The sequence below is a fragment of the Spea bombifrons genome, chromosome 2 (genome assembly GCF_027358695.1).
Source record: "Spea bombifrons isolate aSpeBom1 chromosome 2, aSpeBom1.2.pri, whole genome shotgun sequence".
NCBI lineage: Eukaryota > Metazoa > Chordata > Amphibia > Anura > Pelobatidae > Spea > Spea bombifrons.
Window position 1 is genome coordinate 8,911,435 of NC_071088.1, and position 22,531 is coordinate 8,933,965.

A 22,531-nucleotide genomic window follows, 5' to 3' on the forward strand; every position below is an offset into this window, starting at 1 on the left:
CAATACAAATGTACAACATTTTCATGTAAAAAAAACTTAAGATTAAAAACAAATTGTGCTACTGTTTTTATTCATTGGGTTTATTAGTTGCATTACATTAATTATACACATTATAGATGGGAATGGCTAGTTATTAAACACTTAACAGTGCAGATAAGATTAAATAAATACTGATTGCTATTCAATTACATAAACACATTTCACAAAAGCATAGGTTATAATATTTACAATAAAACGGGGCATCACATCTAACTCTTTTCCTCTTCCCCTTGTCTTTTTGGATAGAGAGATTGTACATTTGTATTGCCTGAACCTCTGATGAAACCAAAAGGCGAAATGCGTTACCAACATATGTGCATTTATATTGAAGAAATCCTGTGAATAACAGCAACAACTATTTGTGTTTTATATTTATTGTATTAACTATATCATAAAAAACTATTTTATATCCACATCTCCGTCTGGCCTTTGCGCTAACACCCATTACGTTCACTGTTGCACTATTCGTTTAGGGGTATCTGAGAGCTAATTAGGTGGTTTGTAGTCCCCTATATACAAGCTGTTTTGTTTGTGTTTTCCCTCCTCTCTGTTTTCTGCCTTCTTTTACCTGCTATACTTACCCCTGGTGAAGGTCTACACACATTTTCTTACTGCTTCTAACAAACAAGAAACATGAGATGTATTAAGCGCTGCATTCTATAGTAACCTTACTGAACCCAAGGAAAATGCTCCTGTCCCTATATACCCCCTCAATAAGTGAAAGGGTTAATCATGCATGATCTTGCCCCTCTGTTAAAATTATGCCTAGCTCCCTTTAGTATCTAAAGCGATGTTGGCTTTCATAAAGCCTAGGTTAATTTTCCACACTTAATCGTTCCAGATGTCTTTGGTCTTATGTCCTCTTCCGGCTGAGGTGTGTGGCCGCTGCAGCTTGTGGTTTTCCAATAAAACTCCCTGCCTTCTCGTTTGTGTATCTTGTGCCTTTTTTTTTTTTTTTTTTTTTTTAGCTATTTGTGTTTAGATTGGCCGGTGTTTAAAAAAAAAAAAAAGGTTTGGTACACCAGTGTTCAAGTAGGCATTTTTCAGCCTTGATTTGTTTGTAGTGAAATATTTGATCTTAACTACCCAAGTAGGGGGCAACCCTTCTCAAAGTAGTCTCACTATTATAGAGGTAGGTCAGTAATGTAATTTTAACCCCAACCCTGCTTATTAATAAACTATGGGCTGCTAGGTGGAGCAGCGGCAGGTTCTACCATCTAGAGATAGTGTTGCCGGTGTAAGGAAAGCCTCCTTAGAAGAAAGCTGACGTATGAAGGGAAAAAAAACCCACACGTTTTGAGAAATAAATAGAGAACGTGTAAGAAAAAGCCGTTAGCTGAGCAGCTGTGGTGGCACCTCTAGAAGAACCTCACAGCGGTTTGACACACGCACGTGCGCTTTTAGGCTACAACCGCGTTTATTAACATTTACGGCTGATGTCAGTCTTGGGCTCTCCAGTGGATACTGCCCCCTGCTGGCAGGCTGACTATCCCACTGGCTACCAGCAGCAGGGCCTTGGTCACCGCTCTCTGCTGGGCGTCTTCCATCCTTGCGCTTAGCGTGACCTCTGTGTCGCCCGTCTGTACCGTCACGGTCTCCTGCAGGACTGTGGGTCCGGGAACGCAGCCCTCCTAAAAAGGTTTACCACGTCATAGTAACATCATTTAGGAGGTTATTTTTATGATAAAATGCTCTTATTGGTAAACCTCAACTCTCTAGATTAGTACAACTAATAGTATATAAAGAGCATTAATATACAGACTCTGAACTACTAATCTCCCAAACAGTCATCATTAGGACTCTGTTCTAGAATGGCCGGCTCCCGCGGGGGCCGTTAGACTGGCGGTAGACTCGGCTGAGGATAATCGGGTTGTGATAAACATCTAGTACTCACCAGCGTGAAGCATATGGTGCAGCCAGACACCTTGAGCTTGGTCTGCAGAACTCGTTCCACGCTAAGTGCTGGGGAAAGCCACGGGTAAGCGCTCAGTAATTTTCCTAAACAACATTTTAAGGGAAAATATTTCAGTTGTGACCTTTTCTGGGACTGAAATAAGTGAATCCAAAAGCACCATTAAGGACCGGTTTTATTGATCTAAAGCAGAGAGTTGGCTTTTTTTTTTATTCACTTGGGAATAATCCAAGACTAAAACACAACTGGGTTTAATCATCACCATGTGTAAAGTTTGTTTTAATCGGATGAAGTTTTATAATTGCAGCCTTTTAAAAAGTTGAGTTATTGGGCAGGTTCAGCGTGACGCCATACAGATACACAACAAAATACATAAAAGCGATAGGCGCAAGCTGGTCCTCCGGTGGCCCGGAAAAAGCAGGACTCACCTGATAGATATGGAGTACGCTCAGGGGAACTCACAACAGAGAGAGATTTATAGCTAGCGTGTCTCTGACTGTCTCTCGTCACCTTCCTGGAGAGCCGAGCCACCCAGGCTTTCCGCTATGGCAGATGCCTACGCCTATGAGGACGACTACATCAGCCACTTTCTCAACATGTCATCTCTTCCCGGACACGCATACACTACTGTCCAAAAGTCTGGGGTCACTTAATTGTTTTCATGGAAAACATGGACGTTTCTGGCTCTAACATAATTGCAAAAAAGTTTTCGAACAATCAATTAGCCTTTTAATCCTAAACTTGGATCAGCGAACACAACGTGACATTGCAAAACAGGAGTGATGGGAGTGATAAAGGGCCATTGGAACACAAGAGTGATGGGAGTGATAAAGGGCCATTGGAACACAGGAATGATGGGAGTGATAAAGGGCCATTGGAACACAGGAATGATGGGAGTGATAAAGGGCCATTGGGACACAGGAGTGATGGGAGTGATAAAGGGCCTCTGAATAAAGTACGCCTATGAATATTCCATTAAAAATCAGCCAAAGCTACTTATTTGTCATTCTCTTGATAACTTGCATTAACACTTCCTGGTATTTCTGTTATATACAGAGTAGGCCTTTTTTTTACCTTTGAGTCTATAACATAGTATAACGTATTAACGTATATGTTTTATACGAGTCATTTATTCATTCATGCGCGTCTCTTTTCTTACCTTTCCATTTATTTACAAATTGATCTGACAGTGTCCTCCTGAACCCAACAAAGCAGACGAGGTCAATGGAGAATTCTTCCAGCACTTTGCTTATCGTGAACTCAAATTCTGAGTGACATCCAAAAAATGTCTGGTCGATTACCTAAAGAAAGGAGGGAATACTTCGAAGTCACAAATAATTAGGAAATTGATCTGTCTGTCTTGGTCCAAGAGAAGATAGAACCGTTTATTTACTATTTAGTAGGCCAACATAGGAAAAGGTACACAACCGTTCAGGACCTCAGAGGTCTCTTCTACATATGGAAGGATGATTATACATGAGGGCACAGATGTTGCCTTCTGTTTATAGATGCTTTATGTATTCCAGTTGGATGATTTCTGGGGTGGAGAAAAACGTATTCTAAACTGCGGGTTTGTAAGTCAGTTGCCCCCCTGACTCAATGTATTACGAAAGGCTAACATTGGTTATCATCTCTTGCCATTTGGGAGGAGATGGCCCTGTATAATGTATAAATAATGTGGGAAGATCTCTTTAAAGTCTTGTTATTAATTGTTATTGATTTTACTTTTGTACAAATACACTGTACTTATCTTTCAGTTATTTACATAGTATGTAATGTATGTAATAGTGAAATGGGTACCCGTGTAGGAATTCCAGCTCCTGCAGCCTTTTTCGATTCCCCCGCCGTGGTCTTGTTCGAGATGATAAGGCCCAGCCGAGTGCAGCTGCCCGGCAGCCTGGTGCTATCTATCAACTGTTTTAGTTTAGCCCCTAAAATAGGGAAAAAATAAAGAACATGCAGTTCTTAGGCTCAGACTTACATATCAGTCTTTAGATGTATCAATATTCTAACAAAGGTTAATGGTATGGGTAAAAGTTAACATACGACTACAACATGGTGGAGCGCCAATACCAGCTCCTTCCTGATGCACATTTCATTTCCTCTGTCACCCCCCCCCTATATCTGTATTACATCCATTGCTCTCCGTATAAGCCATGTTGTCTACCTGCGGTGCAGATATACACAGCCACGTTTCTAAGACGTGCCAGTGGTCGATTCGCCGTTATTTTCTTCGACAACTGTGACATGTTCATCCACAGAGCCTCCGGTAAATGGGTGACCCTTCCACGTGATGAACCTATTAAAAAAAGACAAAACGGGGGAAATAATCAACATTTGGAATAGTGATATGTTAACGGTTATTATAGAATAGAATCAGAAGGAGATATAAAGCAAGTTCTTGGTTTCTGGTCTACCCCGTAAGGCAACAGGTCCAGGAGTTGGGGGCAACTTTACTAGGAGTTGATTGCTCTGTTGCGGTGCATCACTAAATGGTGTTAGGTCAAACACTTCCTTAGCATCTTCTAAGTGTGATTGAATGCATTTGTTCTGGAATATGATGCCATATCTTAGCGCTCTACAGTAAGAAGACCCAAAGCAGGGAAGGAGGAGGACCTCCTTGGCTTGGTAGGTCTGGGAGGACTGCCCTGGGTCAGGCTTTAGACATTGGCCACGTTAAATAGACGATGGGAAAGGCTGCATATTGTCGGTGTAAAATCAGATAGAGGAAAGCGTTAACCTTCGCAATGGTGGGTTAAGGCCCCGATTAACCAGGCCTCGTCCTCCTTCTGTATCTCTTCGAGGACGTGCTGGGACATGTTCTTCTGCACTATTAGCACGGCTCCGATGCCACAGTTAAAACTTGAGATCATGTCCTCCTCTGAAAGGTCACCTTCTTTGTACAACCAGGAGAAGATGTATGGGATCTTCCAACACAGAGCATCTGTTGATACAGACACCTTCAAATACTTAAAGTACCGATGAGCGATGTTGGGTGATAAGACATTGTCTAATCTAGAAGGTCAAAGGCTTAGATAGACCAACTAAAGCCAACAACTTGGGTCAATTAGATATTATCTGTCAATAAACATGGTGTTTCTCCTGCTCCTCAGCTTATAATTCGGGGTTTATCAGGCCAGACTGTAGACGCATGTAAACCAGCGCACTCTACAGCACTTCTTATGGATACTAGGGCGCGTTATGGGTTCTCAATTCCTTCATACCTACAATAAATCCGATAGAGTCTGGTAGGACCTTAAGGATGCTTCCTTTGAGTCCACCTTCTGTAACTGGAATGAATGCCCGGGTGCAACCGGTCCGAACAGCAGAAAGCAGCGATGCACCATACATCTTGGTTGGATTCAAAAGCAAATCACCTACAAATAGAAACCCAGAGCGTCTAGTATTAATACTCAGGACTTAATCAGTAACGTACAAAGAAAGTGGTAGATAATTGGAACAGTCACCCAGCAGTAGAGGCTAATACAGCGAGAAAAGGTAACGTGCTGTCCTGCATCCAATAAATAATTCACAACAATCTCAATGTTTTATAGCGAGCGCCTTTCAGCACCAGTCCTACAAACCGTTTATTTTACATACTTACTTAGAATAATACTTTTGATATGGTATGTTTTTTAAAGAACAGCTAAAGTGCGATCGTGAAGGACTGAGATCCCTGTACGAAAGGGCAGCGTACCCCAGGTGAGGTCTTCGTTCTGGAGCGGTAACAAGGAGGAGTATTTGAGGGAATGTTTGTCCATTATCCTTCTTATTAGACCCACGCTGCTGGAATGCACCGCCGACGAGTATACACCGATAAGTATGTCCCCTTCTGTCATGTTTTCCATCCTCGGAAGTCTGTGTCTCCTCTCCGTTACCCCCACTGCACATCCGGTGAGGCTGTAAAAGCCATCGGGGTAAGTGTCGGGATCATCCACACTTTGTCTCTCTGTGAAGAATAGAGAATGTAGTGAGAACAATTATACAAAGTATAAAAGACAGGAGAGGGTCGGATATTCCAGAGAACCATCAATTAACAATGAGACGTTGTTGGTTTGTTCTCCAAAGATGAATTATCCAAAGTGGCAGCAAATAGAGGGAAAAAAACACGAAGCTGTCCTTTTTACCATCTCTAAATATAAAGCTTCTATACATCCAAAACAATATAACAAAATAACAAAACTATATAAACTGGTTTTAAGCTACACTCATCCAGCCTGTAGCTCTCCATGGTACTGGAAACAGAAGCAGAATAGAGGATTTAGCAGCTACCAAATAAGACAAACAAGTCCACTACCGGTTGTATATTTATGTCGAAAAACTAACTTTTTCGTTTTTTCAGGATATTTCATTCTGAAATGAAGGATTTCATATTTGTGGTATTGGTGGCAGTGTTGTGACCCTAGGAGGTGGCAATGATTGGTGGAATTCTGTGTTGCCATAGAAGCATAAACTCCAAACATTTCTTTGTTATTTTCATATATTCAACATAAAAAGCAGTGCTTTAATACGATAATAAGCATGTTTTGTTGGAATGGCTCGTTTAAGCCCAATCAATGAAACATCAACTCTGGAGGAGGTATACCGCCTTTACTTTACTTAGAACGTTCAAGAACAAAAGTGGATTTTTTTAGAATTTGCTATAAAACTTTTAATTGAGAACTACCTATTGATTCATGGGGCAAATGAAGCAAATAATGTGATTTTGTATCGAGGATGGAATGTTTTATTACCGAGTAATGTCACCCCAGCCGTTTTACAAACTGTCGCAAATCCGTCAGAGATCTCCTCGGCCACATTTGCTTGAAGTCGCCCTCGTGCCAAGTGAGGCATGAAGAAGAGGGTGTCTGCTCCCTGATACAGGAGGTCATTCATGCAAACCGCCACCAGCTCCTGGGCCACTAAACCATGCCGATCATGGACATGGGCAACCTGGAACCAGAAGAGACAAGACAGGCATCAGCTTTACTTCTGTAAATATTCCAGATATAACATTCTCAAGGACACCATTAATGGTTACCCCAGACCTGCCAGTGCCCAGTGGGACCACGGTCCCCCCCGGCTCTCACCTTAGCTTTACTTCCAGCACTGTTGGTTGTACATAGAAAAACTGGATCTTTATACAGAGCTGAGTTCAACTCATAATATCCAACATATTTTCTGATATCCCAACACAAACCTGCAAAAGTGAAAGAAGTTAAATTGACAGCCTGGAAATTAATGATTTTCTTCTCCTACTCATTATATGCACGCCAAAAATCTCCTATGAAGGGGGTCATACATTGGTTAGAAGCACACCTCAACATTTCACCTCCTATTAGCGGAGAATGTGGCTGGAAATATTATAAAATGTATTCCCTGCAATTTTTACTTTACTGAGAGGGTGGTAGATAAGTGGAGCAGCCACCCAGCAGAAGTTGTAGAGGCTAATACAGTGAGGGATCTTAAACATGCATGGCATATATATGTTGCTGACACGTAAACTGTTGCTATTAAGTGGTCCCCCTACCCTGCATACATGACATGGATATTGTATAGATAACACACCTTTACCGCACACGTCTGAAGAGGGCGCGAGGTCACCTCGCTCAGATATAAGATCTCTTCTGCCGCTCATCACCACTTCAATGTAGTGCTGGCCGGAGTGGGGGCTCTCCGGACCATGATCTGTGCCTTTATGATATAATAAAACCAATATAAGCAAAGGAGAAAGAGGTCAGGAACATACAATAACATGTAACCTAGGCGGCCATTTTGTAACAGCGCATTTACTAAACAGGTGTGCTGCTCTTTGCTAATGTGAGGTAATTACCCTAAGTTACCCTAAATGTAATAAACTTACTAACAGGTCCTGCTGTGTATAAATTACCCAAGTGGGTGAAATAACACCAAAAAGGTTATCTCATCACTATCCATGGCGGCCATGATTTCTTGGCCGCCAAAAGTTTTGGTAAAGTCCTTCCCTCGGCGAAAGACTTTAAACCAAAAGTGTCCCTCTTTGGCCGTCTGTTTTTGGTTAAATGTTTGCCTAATGACATGTTTGTCCCACCAAAAATAACTCCAAGGGTCTGTGTCGTGTCAGCAAATACTGAAATACAACATGCAGCCATCCCATAACTCATGAGAAATTCAATGCAAAATGCTATTAAAATTAAATATAAGTACATTGTGTTTCATTCCCCGGAGGGTAACCCACGCGTTTCGCGCTAGCGGCAGATCCGTCCCGCACCCACTCTGGTGAATAGCTGTGAAGCTTCCTGGTAATAGCGGCTTCAATCACTTCGTAAAGATCAGACTTCAGCAGCGGCAGAATAATCTGCGGGAAAAGTGTGATAAATCATTAAAGCCAACCTGAAACAGCTCTAATCACAAGAGCGTAAACGAAGTTAACATTTCTTTTAGCGTGGCTTCAGACGGCCAAAGAGGGACACTTTTGGTTTAAAGTCTTTCGCCGAGGGAAGGACTTTACCAAAACTTTTTACGTGACTGTGTTCCATCGTAAAGAGAGTTTTAATTTTAACTGTTAATACACTTATTCATATTAGTACTTTTTAGGGCTGTAGAACGCTTGGATACACTGATGTTTTAATTCAGGCGCAGCAGGACATTGACTCGGCCACCGAAACCTTCATTTTGTTTCTTTTGAGCCATTTGGAGGTGAATTTGCTTATGTGCCTCGGTTCACCATCCTGCGCTTGAGCTTTAGGTCAGGGTCCTTCTGTGACCTCCTGGATGAGTCGTCGATGCTCTTGGAGGAGTTTTGGACGGCCGGCCACTCCTGAGAAGGTTCAGCGATGTTCCAAGTCTTCTTCATTAGTAGACAATGGATCTCGCCGGGGTTCGCTGGAGTCCCAGAGCCTAAGACATGTCTTTGTAACCCTTTCCAGACTGATAGACGTCAAAGTCTTTGTTTCTCATCTGTTCCTAAATTTCTTTAGATCGCGGCATCATGTGCTGCTTCTTGAGACCTTTTAGCAGACTTTACAAGACAGAATCTATTTAATTGATGTTTGGATTCAATCTGGCCGGCAGTAATAATGTCTGGATGCGTCTAGTGAAACTGAACCCAATTATCTATTACATTTAGTTAATAAGTTGATTTAGTAACTAAGGGGGCAATTACTTTTTCACATAGGGCCAGGTAGGGTTGGATCGCTTTTTTCTGGTGAAATGTGTTGGGTACTGATCACAAGAAGTACATTTTTCTTAACTTTTCCCTAGGTTGCTATTTTAATTACATGGAAACATTTTTAGTAACGGGGTAAGTGCAGTAATGGGTTGGTGACAGGCCCGGACTGGGACAAAAAATAGGCCTGGGCATTTAAGCCTGAGCAGCCCATTTTTATTTATTTATTGTTAAAGCCCACCCTTCATGTACCATATTTGCATTTACTCACTCATTCACACAAATCATTAACACGTTCATCAATACAGTCTCACAAATCATTCAAGCAATTCATCCACACATGAATTCATTAATTGTCATACGCATTCATACAATTCATGCACACATTTATTCATTCATTCTCATACGCATTCACACTACCCCTTCTCCCCATCTTATCTGCCCCTTTTCCCTATGTTCCCCCTTTTTCACTATGTACCCCCTTCCTCACTTCTCAATATGTACCCCCTCTCACTATCTATCCCCTATCCCCATTTCTCACTATCTAACCCCTCTCTGCCCCTTCTCACTGCACCCCCCTCCCTCACCCTATTTACCTTGTTGCCGGAGCAAGCAGCAACTGCGACTGGGCCCGCATTGACTGGTGAACAATTATATAATCTGTTTCCTAGATAGTTTATAATAGTAACAGTAATTATAGCAACACATTAGGCAATTATCAGAGTTCCTAAAGATGTAATTACATTTATTTCCTCTGGCATACAGCCCAGATTCAATGTGTAGTCTCCCAATAAAGAAACCATGTAGTCTATTATGAAATCAAGATTACCATTTAAGAATTGTCTTTTTCTCCCTTTTAATCTAATTTTGTGTACTTGCAATTTATAGGACAGTTATTCAATAAAATAATATGCAAAAAGACCCCAAAAATTTAAAATTGGAGAATAATGCCAGGAATTCTTCTCTCGTCTGGAGTGTTTATTACGTAGTCTGTAATGTTTAATGGAACCCCTTCCCTAGTGTATTGGAGTCTGTGTAGGGAATGAGGGTTGATTAGAATGAATTAAAATGACGATAAGAATGAATGTATTCAAGGAAGATATGGGTACCTTTCTTAATATAAATGTCCTAATCGAGCTTTATTCAGTAAAACTAGAATTTAGTTAATTAAGTAGTTATGTGATTACCAGTCCAAAGCATGCTATTACTAAAACTGGGACATTTCCGAAACGCATTCCCTTTACCTGGGTATCCGGATCTGAGAAAGTGCATTTGAGCCCAAGAATAAAAGGACCTTCTCCGGTTAACATCACTCTGGCGCCTATAACACCTGGACATGAAACATGCAGATAGGGTTACTGCAGTTACTGTACACACACTATAAGCTAAGTTCATACATCAGAGTACCCTTATTCTTCTTATTATTGATTCATATAGCACCACCATATTCAGCAGCGCCGTACAATATGTAAGGAACAAGTGGTGTATTGCGTATCAATTTGGATTTACAGAAGCAGGACAATGATTTACAATCATCTGTTTCTTAGCAGGTCTAAAAATTAGGTAAAGACAACCTCAGATGAACAACAACACATGACATAATACACCGTGTGGTGATTTATTCAAGAAAAATAAAGCCAAAATGGAGAAGCCATGTGTGAAAAAGTAAGTGAAAAACACGACAGTAGATCAGATGTCTATTAACCACTTCAAAACCGGGACGTACCTGATACTTCCTGGTCATAGGTCAACGCCAGACTGGGACATACCAGGTACATCATTGATGATGCGCGATCCAGCGTCGCTATGTCCCCAGCGATCCGTAGCAGCCTCTCGCCCTCAATTCCGTGCACGTGATCGCTTTGAAGCGAATCACGAGCACGGAATTAAAATATTTTTAAAAAACTGCGGTCTTCAAGGGAAGACGCAGTATGCAAACGCCGGTCCTGAAGGGGTTAATGTCCAACAATAAAAAGCATATTATGCAAATGTCTGTGCCGCCAAGGGCACAATAAAACAAGGCTTCCAGAAAAGCTGCTTTGTCTGTGAGTTATTGATATAAGTGTGTGTCTTGCATATGAAATGTAATCTGCGTTTTTACAGATAATGGTAACTGCGGCCATAGCATCATGCTATGTAACCTTGGAGGGACTGTCCTTACCTGCATATTGCCATCCTTCCTGCTTTACAGCGTCAGCAATATTCTGGAGAATGTCTTTGGTTTCCTTTGATAACAGCGATTATTTAAAAAAAAAAAAAAGGAAAAAAAAAAAGAAAGAAAGAAAAATATAGAAATTTGGCAATATTTAAGTCCGTTCTCTGACCCAGTTTGGCAAGGAAGATAATATTCAATTATTCATACCTTAGTTGTTGGACGTAACGCTCCTGTAACTGCTGCTTGTAAATTTTCATCTTGATGTGTCTGTCCTTTCCGGAGTCGTACGAGGGGCATGGGAGCAAGCGTGTTCCCATCGGTAAACGCCAAGCACTGAGAAAAGAGGAGCAGACCTTTTTATCCGTTATCTGGAACATATGCATTGGTAGTTCCCAACAAGCTAATTTTAGGGCCAGCATTTGCGTGCCAGACATACATGACACGTGATATTATGGTATGGAATCATTCAATGTTCCAAGCATTGTTGTTTAATACTTTAGACGTATGATAGGACCACAGTCCTCCAAACCTGGACGCCAACATGCAATAACATTTTCCCCACGTAGAATTGTGTACCATGAATATCGAGCTAAACTGTGTAGCAGGTGCAATACAGGGTGCCTACAATCACATTGGTTTTTTGGTTTTTTTTTACAATTTTTGTTCAATCAAGATTCCCATTTTTGTTGCTTCTCCTGTTGATTTGAATTCCCACTGCAGACTATCACACAGCGATCAGGAAGCAGATCTCTGCGGCTCTGCGTTCTTGGTTGCTATATATGGGACCAGCTAGCTAGGGGGGTCATCATGAAAAAAAAATGTTTATAAACAGACCCTCTTGGGTCTCTATACCGCTCTGATGGTGTCAGTATTTAAGTACTTTGCGACTAGCCCTTGAGACATGCTTTAGTGGGTGGGGAAGGGTAGAAAGTGGGCAGGGAGTGGCCAAATATTGCTTTCCTGCCAATAGAAAGAAGAAACTGACCCGGAGACCCTGGGAAGCAGGGCGTCACCCAGAGACTCCCAGCTGGAGCGTTCCCAACTACATTTAGCATGTCATAGAAACATTAATTGATTCTGATATAATGTGACATCATCAATTTAAGGCCATCAATAATTATCACTAATACTATTCTATGTAATATAATATTAAACTGGCAACTTACAGAAAATTCTTCACCTTCCAGACGCTCCTCAACAATAAACATTTCTGTTTGTGTACCCAGCGTCCAGTCCTGTAACAAATATATCCGGGTAACGCGTTTCGCATGAGTAGGGGCCTAATCACGCTGGTGTAAAATGCGTTGGAAATTTACTTAATGTTCGTTCTTTTTGATGGAAATGAAAATGCCTTTGCTCGCTTTACAATTCATTGTTCTTCTCTCAGTATACAGTATATGATGGTTATGATTGTACATTCTAAGTACATAAAGTAATGCTAAGTAAATAAAGGTCTTACTTGTGTGAGATGTTGCACGGCTCTGCAGGCGTCATCTTTATCGTTGGCGATGTGTATGTCTCTTCCAGATGCCGAACCATTAGGTTTTACCACCAGCGCAGGAAAGTCTGAACTGAACCAAAAAGAAAAGAAAAAAAATCCCAAATATATCATTTTTAATGTAACCAGATATCCACATGGAAGCTATTATTCCTTTATCTGTGTCATTATTGTATCCCTCCTTGTATAACACTGTACATGTGCTTTATAGACAAATTATAATATATTACACACTATTACATTGTGTTAACAATTATCCAATTACTGCAGGATGAAATGATCTGCAATATCTTTATCGAGTGGGGAGATTTGGAAGAATAAATAACAGGCTGCATTTTCTAAATGACTTGTAACAGGGTTGCTAGTTGTCCCTAGACTTGTGCATTCTGTACGAATTGTCAATTTAATGAAATTTGTCAATTTTGTCAATTTGTACGAATCTCTGAAAACGAAGCAAGACCCCTCCATGAACGGAACGAAAATAAGTGAAGTGCTCAGAATTTTCCCTAACTGTTCATGGGCTCTTTCACCCCCACTCTCATCTATGTTCTCTAACACTCTCATTCACTCTCTCCCCCACGATCTCTGAATGTCTTCCTTTATCTCTGCCAACTGCTCCTGCTTCTATGTGTTGCAGCTCCACTTCTTGCTAGCAAAGAAGGAAGACGGAGAGAAGATGAAGAATAAGAGGATGCTAGAGAAGCAGAGCTGCGAGACGCGGAAGAGGAAGCGGTCGTGAAAGAATGTACAGAGACATTAAGAGAGCATGAGAGAAAGAGATTGAATGTGAGAGAGTGAAAGTATGAGACGTTCAGTTTTAAGAAGCTGTATTTCTTTGGGTTGAATAAAATCCTATATTTTTTCTCTATTTGACCCAGAGCCCAACTCAAAGGGCTTCCTAGCACTCATCATAACAAAGGATTATGTGGAAGATGGGGATTTAAGAAGAGTAAAGAAGAAGACGTTTTTAGGTCTATTCAGAAATATCCGCAGTCTGCTAACATTTTGTTGACATGAAGGTTGTTCTATGGAAATAGCCACTAGCAATCTAGGCTACTTCCTATGGTATTCTTTCTGCCACCTAGGAGGAGCAGGCTAGGGGGAACTCAGGGCAGGGGAAGGCATTTCTGGGATGTATAGACATCATACTAGGTAATAAATCTGCAAGCTTCATGAGGATTTGTGAAGGATTTCCAGCGAGCTGTTGGGATGCCATGCCGATCCATAAAGTCTTTGGCAAGACACTTATTGGCCTCTAGCTGAGATGCGTTTCCAGTAGGTCCAAAACATCTCAGTCCAGCAGCAGTCAGATCATCGATAATTCCTACCAAAAACAAGCACAAGGAAGGAAGCTCCGTGATCTAAGGAACCCCAAACGTTCTACTAACTAATAACTCCCTACAGGGATATTCCATACCAAATATACATCTTAGGCACCCATAAAAACATTCTCAGCCGTGTATAAATCTCAGGTAAATCCAAGCCCAGACTGGCCAGCAGGAAAATGCCTTTCTGTCTTCTCATCCATAAAAATGTATACATTTTAAATCATCTAAATTATCATTAAACCTTGAGAACCATGTTGATTTCAGATTAAATAATATATTTATATTATAATAAACATACAGTTATTACCAGACATGAGCAGTCTCAGACTATTAACCTCCTCCAATACCAGACATGAGCAGTCTCAAGGAATTAACCCCTCTGTAACCAGATACACACAAAAACACAGTCAGGCAAACAAACACGCTCACACACCTATCACACACACACAGTGGGTTTCTTATCTTGTGTAGGCTGAAGCTTCCACTGAGGGTTTGAGCCAACCAGGAGAGGCTCCTAAACTCTCAGCCAATCAGAAGACTTGAGCAGTCTCTTGTGCTTGAGACCTTTACTCAGTCCCATTGCGGGACCTGTGGACACCCTAGTGGAGAAACCTTCTAGTGTCCCGCCTTCATAGGAGCATTTGTTTCTTTAACCATTATTTCTCTTTCTCAATTAGTGCACCCACTATATATATATATATATATATATATATTCAGGGTTTATTTAAAGCCTATTCATACAAATAAGACATCATTTTTTCAATGGGATTTACATAAAACACATAAATCAGCAGTTAGAAAAGTCATTTAAAAACTACCCTATTTAAATAGGTTAGCAATATTTTTGACGGATTTATTTTATTTTTTTAACCGCTATCTAACCCTGACCTAATCTTATTTAATCCATTATAACTGACCCCCAACAAAGTAACGTATATACTGATATACTGTGCATTAAAAATGCGGATAAAAACTGAGCCCCTTAGGGTCAGGTAAAAATCTTAGTCTCAGGACCCAGTGAATGATGTCATTGGTCCACTAAGGACATATTTTGATGACCTATCTGGTAAGTCATTGGTGGCAAAAGAGTTAAATATTTTCACTTGGCCCACATTATTTTGAAACAGCATATAGACTATACTTTACCAGCAGTGAGAAGTGAAACGGGGTTAACTACTGCCAGTCCAATGTTGTGGTCCTTGCAGAACTGCTTTAAGATAGCCGGGTTACTGATTAATACAGCTGTGTGAATTTAAATGGAGAAATTATTATTATTAATAATAATAATAATATTAATAACCATAATCACATACGGTTAGTAATTTTGGAATGAGGCCTTGACATAGTAAAGACACAAATCTATATATATATAAGTTCAACCCATTGTTAATTCAAATGAAGGCAACAAAAACCCCTCACAATGAAGACAATTGTGCCCTTAATAAAGGGGGAAAAAATTCTACCTGGTCCCAAAAATCTGATTTATCTGATGAACAATCTATGATTAATCTTGCCCTTATTAACCTTTTAATCCCAATATATGACTTTCCAACCCAAATGTAAAGGCGTCAGTTGATAGCCTCTGTGGCTAGCAGGCTACAGCTGGGCCTTTTGGCTAAGATCAAGTGAGTACCTGTGAGAGAGGGAAAGCTTGGTCCTCTGGCTTTAGGGCTGGGAATGCATGAAGCCCCGAGGGTGTTTTTAGGTCCCCAGTCCTTGGTCCAGGACTGGGCGCTGTGCACCGGGTGCGAGGTTAAGCGCACTGCACCCTTTCACGTGCCACATGCTGATAAGCACCTTTAGCACCTCAGACCTCTATATGCACTTTTTATTTTTGTATGCACTAGCCCCAGCCTTCTGGCTAGGTGTGCGGTGCATACGAGATCATTTTTATCACACCAGTCGGAAGGCTGGGGCTTCCATGGGGAGCACTTTTTGTAAATAGTTTTGGCACAGAATTTTTTTTGCACTGTTTTTTTGTATTTGAAAGTTTATTTCCAATCAGTTTAAGATGGACAAAGAAGACGTACACCCTTAATTTTAAGTGGAAGGGTTTTCCATCACATTTACCCACCATAACTTTATTGGTATTCATCGTCTTTCTACTAGATATGGTGTAAGCTCACTGTCATCTCGGGGTCTCTGTCCTACCTGTAAGGACTGGGAGGACAGCAACCCAGGCCAGTTAAAGTGCTTCCTTCCCTTCCATATGTATTTATACCCTCCAGAAGGATTCCCACAATGATGTGTTTATACGTAGGGGAACTCTAGTTCAGTTTATACAGGGGCTTGGTGAGCCAGGTGGGGCTTTTTGATGGCTTGTCCCCCTCCAGGCCATGCCACCTACACGCAAGGTCAGAGAACTTTCCAAGGTCTAATAAATAACACAGCCGATATCTCCCACTCACCAATGCCTCTTCTTTAATCACTCAATGATATTCCTTCTCTCCTACCATATTTGACCGTACATTTACTATCCACCGAGAATCTCCCAGGGCCCTTATAATCCGTAATACATCTTCTTTACTGTATTTACTGACCTGAGTTACAGATCTTCCCAGTGTCTGGAGTTGCTGCGTTGCCTGGAGCCATGAATACCTGTTTCACGTGGCCAGACTGTGCCAGTTTCGTGGAGAAGACCTGCTCCCCAGGACCGCCGCCAATCACCAGCACTCTTTCAGCCATAGTTCTACAACAGTAAAAAAAAAGTAAACAAGATACATTGTTACCCAAGGTGTATGGATCAAGAACTCTACCCATAATACACAACTGCCTACAATGAGGGCTAGTAGGGCATGATTCGCTGACTCTGGTTATATATTATGAAGTGAGATTATCCTGCAAGAAGGGCTGAGCTAGTCCTGCATTATATGTGAGAGGAGCATGGGGCAGTAAGAAGAGAATTGGGTGGGACAAGCAGGGGGTCCTGTGTTTAGGTTTGTAGCGGACCCCAAGATTTCTAATGGCAGCCCTGAACACCTGTGTAAGACAACTGTTCCTCCTCTATGGAGCTTACCCAACAATTCACTGGGGCAACTGGCTTGTTGGAAAGGTGGCATCCTATGACAATACCACATTATGATTGCCCCTTACTACTGATCAAGGACCCCAACCATCTGACCGTGACACCTGCTAATCTTCCATTTGTGTAGGAACGTGACAGGACACGACCTTCATTTAACTGACAGCATCTGGTAATTATTCATACAAATGAAAAGAGACAACAGTGACCTTTTACTGGGCGCAGTAATTAACATTTCCCGCAGCCATTTACATTGCACTCGGGTTATTTACCTCTGAGATGCACACTGTACGTTTGTAAACGGGAATCCATGTACGGTATATTATATGGATGATTGCCAGTCCGAAGGATTAATAACGACGAAGTACAGTATAAACATATGTGAGAGTAAACAGAAACCTAAAATTTTGTGGATATATATATATATTGTAAATATCAGGTTACAGATCATTTTTAGTGGAAGAAGTATGAAAATGTGATCTGTAGTATAAAAATGATCTGTTTTATGGTAATTTGATTATAAAGCCACTTGCAAGACATTTTAATTTACAATTCAATAGTAATGCAATTGTAAATGTCAGATAAATGCGTTATATTGACAGACAGGCAGACAGACAGACAGATAGATAGATAGATAGATAGATAGATAGATAGAGATATGCACATGGAAAAGCAGCTTATATATTATATATTTCTTTATATTATATTATATTGGACCTGTACCAGCTTTCCTTATTCATCCCAGTGAGCCGCCCAGTAGAAATACAGCCCTTTACTTGTATATTATATTATAATATATAAATAATCCAAATGCACATAGATTTAGGTTAATATAAAAAAGAAGTGAAATATAAGAGATGGACTGATGGAATTAATTTACTTACAAGAAATTCCTGTTCCTGTGTCCAGTAGATATATAAATGCACCACGGGCTGGAGATGCTGGCAGAACAATCCCGCAGGCGGCTTTGGTCTGGGGAACAACGATCCATTTAGGAAAGAGAGTCATTTGAGTTTCCAATTTCCATCCGTGATTAAAGGGTCATGTAATAGACACGGAAGGAGCACAAGGAATGTCACGATAATCATTTACAAAATGTTTTGGTGTTATGATCAACAGATGTCCAGTTAAATGGCCAGTATAGTCACCCAAAATCATAATTGAATACCTCCCAAAAGTCCTGTTTTTTTTGCAGGACAGTCATGATTTTCAGATACTGTCCTGCTGTCTAGGGTAACTGCCCCACTGTGTTGTTTTTGCAGGCAGTGAGGATCATAGGCTGGTTAGGGAGATCCTCTGATCACCACTGACTGGCACGGGGTCTGTAAAAGTAATGGAGCGCCGTGCAATTGCAGCACAGACCTCTATTGAAGCTCCTACGTGGCCACTTCCGTGGCTCTTCGGGTAAGACGGTCGGTGGCCACCTCAAGGTCTGCCCAATTCTTTGGAATGGCCCTTACCCACTACCTTTGGTGACCCCACCATCTCTACGTTCTGGCACACCTCCCAGCACAGGAGTCCTGAGATGGACACCCGAAATCAGGGCCGGCCCGACAATGGAGCCGAGTGGGGCAACCGCTCCAGGCGACACTTTGCCGCCCCAAGCCCTTTTTTTTTTTTGTAAAGCGAAAGAGAGAGAAAGGGGCGCCGAGTGGTTTTTGCTTACCAAGCTGTCAGTACCCGCTCGGCGCCCCTCTCTCCTCTGCGGCGAGTCTCCCTGTTCGGTCTCGGTGCCTGCTTGTAATGCTGAGTGCCGGAAGATTACCTCATTTCCGGCGCTCAGCATTACAAGCCGGCACCAAGACCAAACAGGGAGACTCGCCGCAGGACTGCTGAAAGGTAAGTACAAGGGGGAGGGGGTAGATAATGGGGGGGGGGCGGCAAGGACGGAGGGAGAGGAAGGGTAGATAAAGGGGGGGGCGGCATTTTAAAATTCTCCCCAGGCGGCATTTTGTCTTGGGCCGGCCCTGCCTGAAATGTTGGCGGGTATGTAGTTGGCAGCCTACACGCTCAATGGATACAGTACAGTCCTGTAAAGTATACCAAAAACATCTACATAGACAGTCCACAAATTGAGCACAAAAAGGATCAAGTCATCACGAGAATGATATCCAAATTCTATGTTACTCCAGTCACTCCCTAAGGCAGCCACAAGGGAGACCTCTGATCTGCCCAGTTGGCCCATTTACATCATGGAGGACTGTGCCGAGCTGGAACATCTTCCACAGCATGCTTTGTCAGAATGAAAATTCTGGAAATACTAAGAGATCTCAATACGCACAGCTGGGAGAGAAGAGGGAGAGGAGAGATGTGATAGAAGGGAAGCTTATTTCAAAGCAGGAGAAATGTTAAAACATCTAAAACATCTAAAACTAGAGGGTCAGAGGTTGAGATGTAATAGAAGGAAAGGTTACTTTACTGAGAGCGTAGTAGATAAATGGAACAGCTCACCAGCAGAAGTTGTGGAAGTTAATACAGTGAGGGAGTTTAAACATGCATTGGGTAGGCATATGGCTCCTGAATCTAAGATGAGACCAACGAATGATTAAGGTCTAGCTCTTTATAGAAGGAAAAAGTAGCAGACTAGACAGGCCGAATCAGTCTTATCTGGGGGCTTTTTTATTATGTTTCAGGTAGGAGAGGATCCTCAGGGGAGAAATCTATATGGATTTTGTTTTTAATCATTAAAGCCTGGATTGTGTCTTCCAATCATACCCTGCGAATGAAAAATAGGCAGAATCATATCATTCATTATACTGAATATTACTTAAAATTATTTTTATGTCATATTTAAATTTATTAACCCCTCCATTCTAAACGTCAGCATCCCATTCGCCACATCAAAAGTTGCAGTATGACATCGGTGAGCATAAAGGCTGATAGCTTTGTTTACACGTTCCTTATAACGCAAAATATGTGGTTTTCACCAAGACAAAGACACTAATAAAATAAAATTCTATATTTCCTTCAGGAGCCATAGTTTACTTCTCCAGGTGGCCTGTAGGGGCGCTGTGACCAGACGTCACTGAAACTACATTACCCATAACCCCTTGCTCCACAACAAACATGTCTGCTTCCGCTGGAGGTGAAGCACACAGCTGATCTGTGGAATGATTATGACACAAGGTAAGGGGTTGTGAGGCAGGACGGTGTGCCGTATGTGTCAAACGGTCTTAAGTATACACACTGATTCAATAAATACATTATTCAGGACGTTTTAACTATTTGAGCGCCAGCACTGCTCCTCATGGACTGTGAGGTGGACTTTTGATACGTTGGTGATCCAGTATGTGTTCCATGCCCCCCAGCTGTCCTGCTTTAAGTGGGACAGTCCCGATTTTGGCACTGTATCCTGGGGTATCCAGGGGTACAGCTCGGCATTTCCGGAGTTTTTGCCATCCACCTTCTTTATGCCAGGCTCTGAGTGGCATATACAACCCAAGCTCCCCATTATCTGACATGATAGAAGGTATCGGATTAGTAGATTGTGCCACGCTGCTACTGCAGAGAACATTAATGGAGACATCTATGACCTTGGAGACACATATATATTACTGTTCCCACTGACCCAAATGGAAAGCCTTCTCCCCACGCGTGGTGCAGGTCAAGGAAGCACATTCAAATATGACTTCAACAATATTGAACATATTTTCAGACTCCACACCCTTATACGTTCTTCAAATGTTTATATATGGTTTTTTTTTTCAGGATTACCAGTTATGAAGTTGCCCGGCATTTTGTTAACTCAGAATAGAAGATGGTCCATCTACCCACCTCTACTACTGTGTCGAATATCGTGTCATCACATTGTAGGCTACGTGTTTTATTCAACCTTTAGTCAAAGAAGGAACATTAAAGAATGTTACAGAATCCTGGATGTTCCTGAAGGATGTTCCTTGGAGGAGGTCAAAAATTCGTACTTAAAGCTGGCAAAGAAATATCACCCGGACAGTGGCTCCGTCACCGCCGATGCTGACAAGTTCATGCAGATTGACAAAGCATACAAAGCTTTGCTTTTACATCTGCCTAAGGAGGTGAAAAAGGAAGAAACTCGCAAGGAGGAAGATGATGGATCAGAGTATAAAACCCCACAGCACAGGCAGTATTTGAGTTATGAAGGTGTTGGCTATGGGACACCAAGCCAGAGGCAGAGACAGTACATGCAGTTCCGTGTAGACCGGGCCAGTGATCAAGTTCTGGAATTTCGAAAGAAAAATTTAGAGAGGGAGTATGCCGAAAACACGATGTTGGTAAAAGACATAAAGCAGAGTAAAAAAGCGAAATTAACCCAAGCCGTTGAACGTTTGGTAGAAGACCTCATCCAGGAGTCAATGGCGAAAGGTGAGTTTGACAACTTAAGCGGAAAAGGCAAACCTCTTGAGAAGTTCTCCTACTGTCCACATGTTGACCCCATGACCCATAACCTCAATAGAATATTGATCGACAACGGCTATCAACCGGAGTGGATAGTTCTGCAGAAAGAAATCCGGGAGACCATCGACAAGCTCAGGAGCGAGGCTTTGACTTCTCGGAAGAAGTTAGGAGACCCGTTGACTTACGCTACGAACAAGCGGTGGGATGAAATTTGTGAACGTTTGAGAGAAGATATCTCGAAGCTCAACAAGAAGATAAATGATTTTAACTTGGTTGTTCCTCTTTTGAGCAGACAAATGGTTCATTTTAATGCAGATAAAGAGATAGGAAGAATTGAACAAGCGCATTTGTCTTTGCAAGAAGAGGAACGAGAAGCACAAAAAGAAATTCAAGAATCGAAACACGTCGATGATAAACAGTTTAATTTGAAAGAAAGCCTTATCAATTGGATAAACTGTCTGAAAATGTCATAAAATATATATCATGGTAAACAAGTTGCTGTTGATGACCTCATTAGCATGTTTTTCTTCTATTAGAGACAAACTTGAAGGGGAGAGATCTACTAAGTGGTTTATTTACTAAACCTAGTGTTATATTTCAGCTTCCCGGTTTAACAATAGGCTATAAAGGGCCAACTCTGGTGAGCAGGGCTGGATTGCAAAACAACCCTGGAAATAACTGAACACCAGAACCGTATATAGCAGTGCCGTTAATCTGGACATTAAATGTACCTGTGGGTCCTAGCCTCAATATTTTATTATTCACCATATGCCCCACATCACCACCGTTATCATCATCATCTTTATCAGCTTCTAAAATATAATTTTAATTGATAACATCTACTGGCCACTCTTTGCCACGCTGATGTCCATTCAAGTACACATATCATACTCGGTAGTAACACACACAGTATTTTCAACCGAATGACATGTACCCAGATCGGCTCATCACGCAACCTCATACACAATTTTTATTCCTTAGCATGAATTCCGCGGAACATACGTGTAATACACATGGAGTGCTGTGACAGCGCAGAACACAAACGTTAACAGATACCCTCATACCCGGCAAACATTT

At 41.5% G+C, this 22,531-nt stretch overlaps 3 protein-coding genes across 3 annotated transcripts; 1 reads left to right on the plus strand and 2 right to left on the minus strand.

Annotated features, from left to right (window-relative positions):
- Positions 1–1,478: 1,478 nt before the first annotated feature.
- Positions 1,479–4,109, minus strand: LOC128472585 (trifunctional purine biosynthetic protein adenosine-3-like). Its single transcript, XM_053454496.1, has 5 exons — positions 4,085–4,109; positions 3,752–3,882; positions 3,111–3,252; positions 1,934–2,037; positions 1,479–1,670 (listed from the first exon to the last, which is right to left on the minus strand). Exons 1-5 carry the CDS (start codon positions 4,107–4,109, stop codon positions 1,479–1,481), a joined length of 594 nt encoding a protein of 197 aa, XP_053310471.1.
- A 577-nt stretch (positions 4,110–4,686) lies between these two features.
- Positions 4,687–16,743, minus strand: LOC128472586 (trifunctional purine biosynthetic protein adenosine-3-like). The gene is made up of 16 exons (XM_053454497.1): positions 16,599–16,743; positions 15,205–15,300; positions 13,880–14,054; positions 12,692–12,803; positions 12,399–12,467; positions 11,440–11,565; positions 11,239–11,302; positions 10,322–10,407; positions 8,637–8,729; positions 8,117–8,267; positions 7,505–7,624; positions 7,021–7,130; positions 6,685–6,883; positions 5,649–5,900; positions 5,176–5,328; positions 4,687–4,895 (listed from the first exon to the last, which is right to left on the minus strand). Exons 1-16 carry the CDS (start codon positions 16,741–16,743, stop codon positions 4,687–4,689), a joined length of 2,160 nt encoding a protein of 719 aa, XP_053310472.1.
- A 3,391-nt stretch (positions 16,744–20,134) lies between these two features.
- Positions 20,135–22,012, plus strand: DNAJC28 (DnaJ heat shock protein family (Hsp40) member C28). The gene is made up of 2 exons (XM_053456653.1): positions 20,135–20,206; positions 20,789–22,012. The coding sequence occupies exons 1-2, from the start codon at positions 20,191–20,193 to the stop codon at positions 21,925–21,927; spliced, it is 1,155 nt and encodes a 384-aa protein (XP_053312628.1). The 5' UTR covers positions 20,135–20,190; the 3' UTR covers positions 21,928–22,012.
- Positions 22,013–22,531: the final 519 nt, after the last annotated feature.

Excerpts from the sequence above, each read along its gene's own strand:
- LOC128472585 (XM_053454496.1), bottom strand. The coding sequence starts at position 4,109 with ATGGCTTATACGGAGAGCAATGGAT. Across the intron at positions 3,883-4,084 it reads TTATACGGAGAGCAATGGAT|GGGCTAAACTAAAACAGTTG; the intron begins GTAATACAGATA and ends TCCCTATTTTAG. Across the intron at positions 3,253-3,751 it reads GAGCTGGAATTCCTACACGG|GTAATCGACCAGACATTTTT; the intron begins GTACCCATTTCA and ends TCCTTTCTTTAG.
- LOC128472586 (XM_053454497.1), bottom strand. The coding sequence starts at position 16,743 with ATGGCTGAAAGAGTGCTGGTGATTGGCGGCGGTCCTGGGGAGCAGGTC. Across the intron at positions 6,884-7,020 it reads GTGCTGGAAGTAAAGCTAAG|GTTGCCCATGTCCATGATCG; the intron begins GTGAGAGCCGGG and ends TTCTGGTTCCAG. Across the intron at positions 5,901-6,684 it reads GGCTGGGGTGACATTACTCG|AGAGACAAAGTGTGGATGAT; the intron begins GTAATAAAACAT and ends TATTCTTCACAG.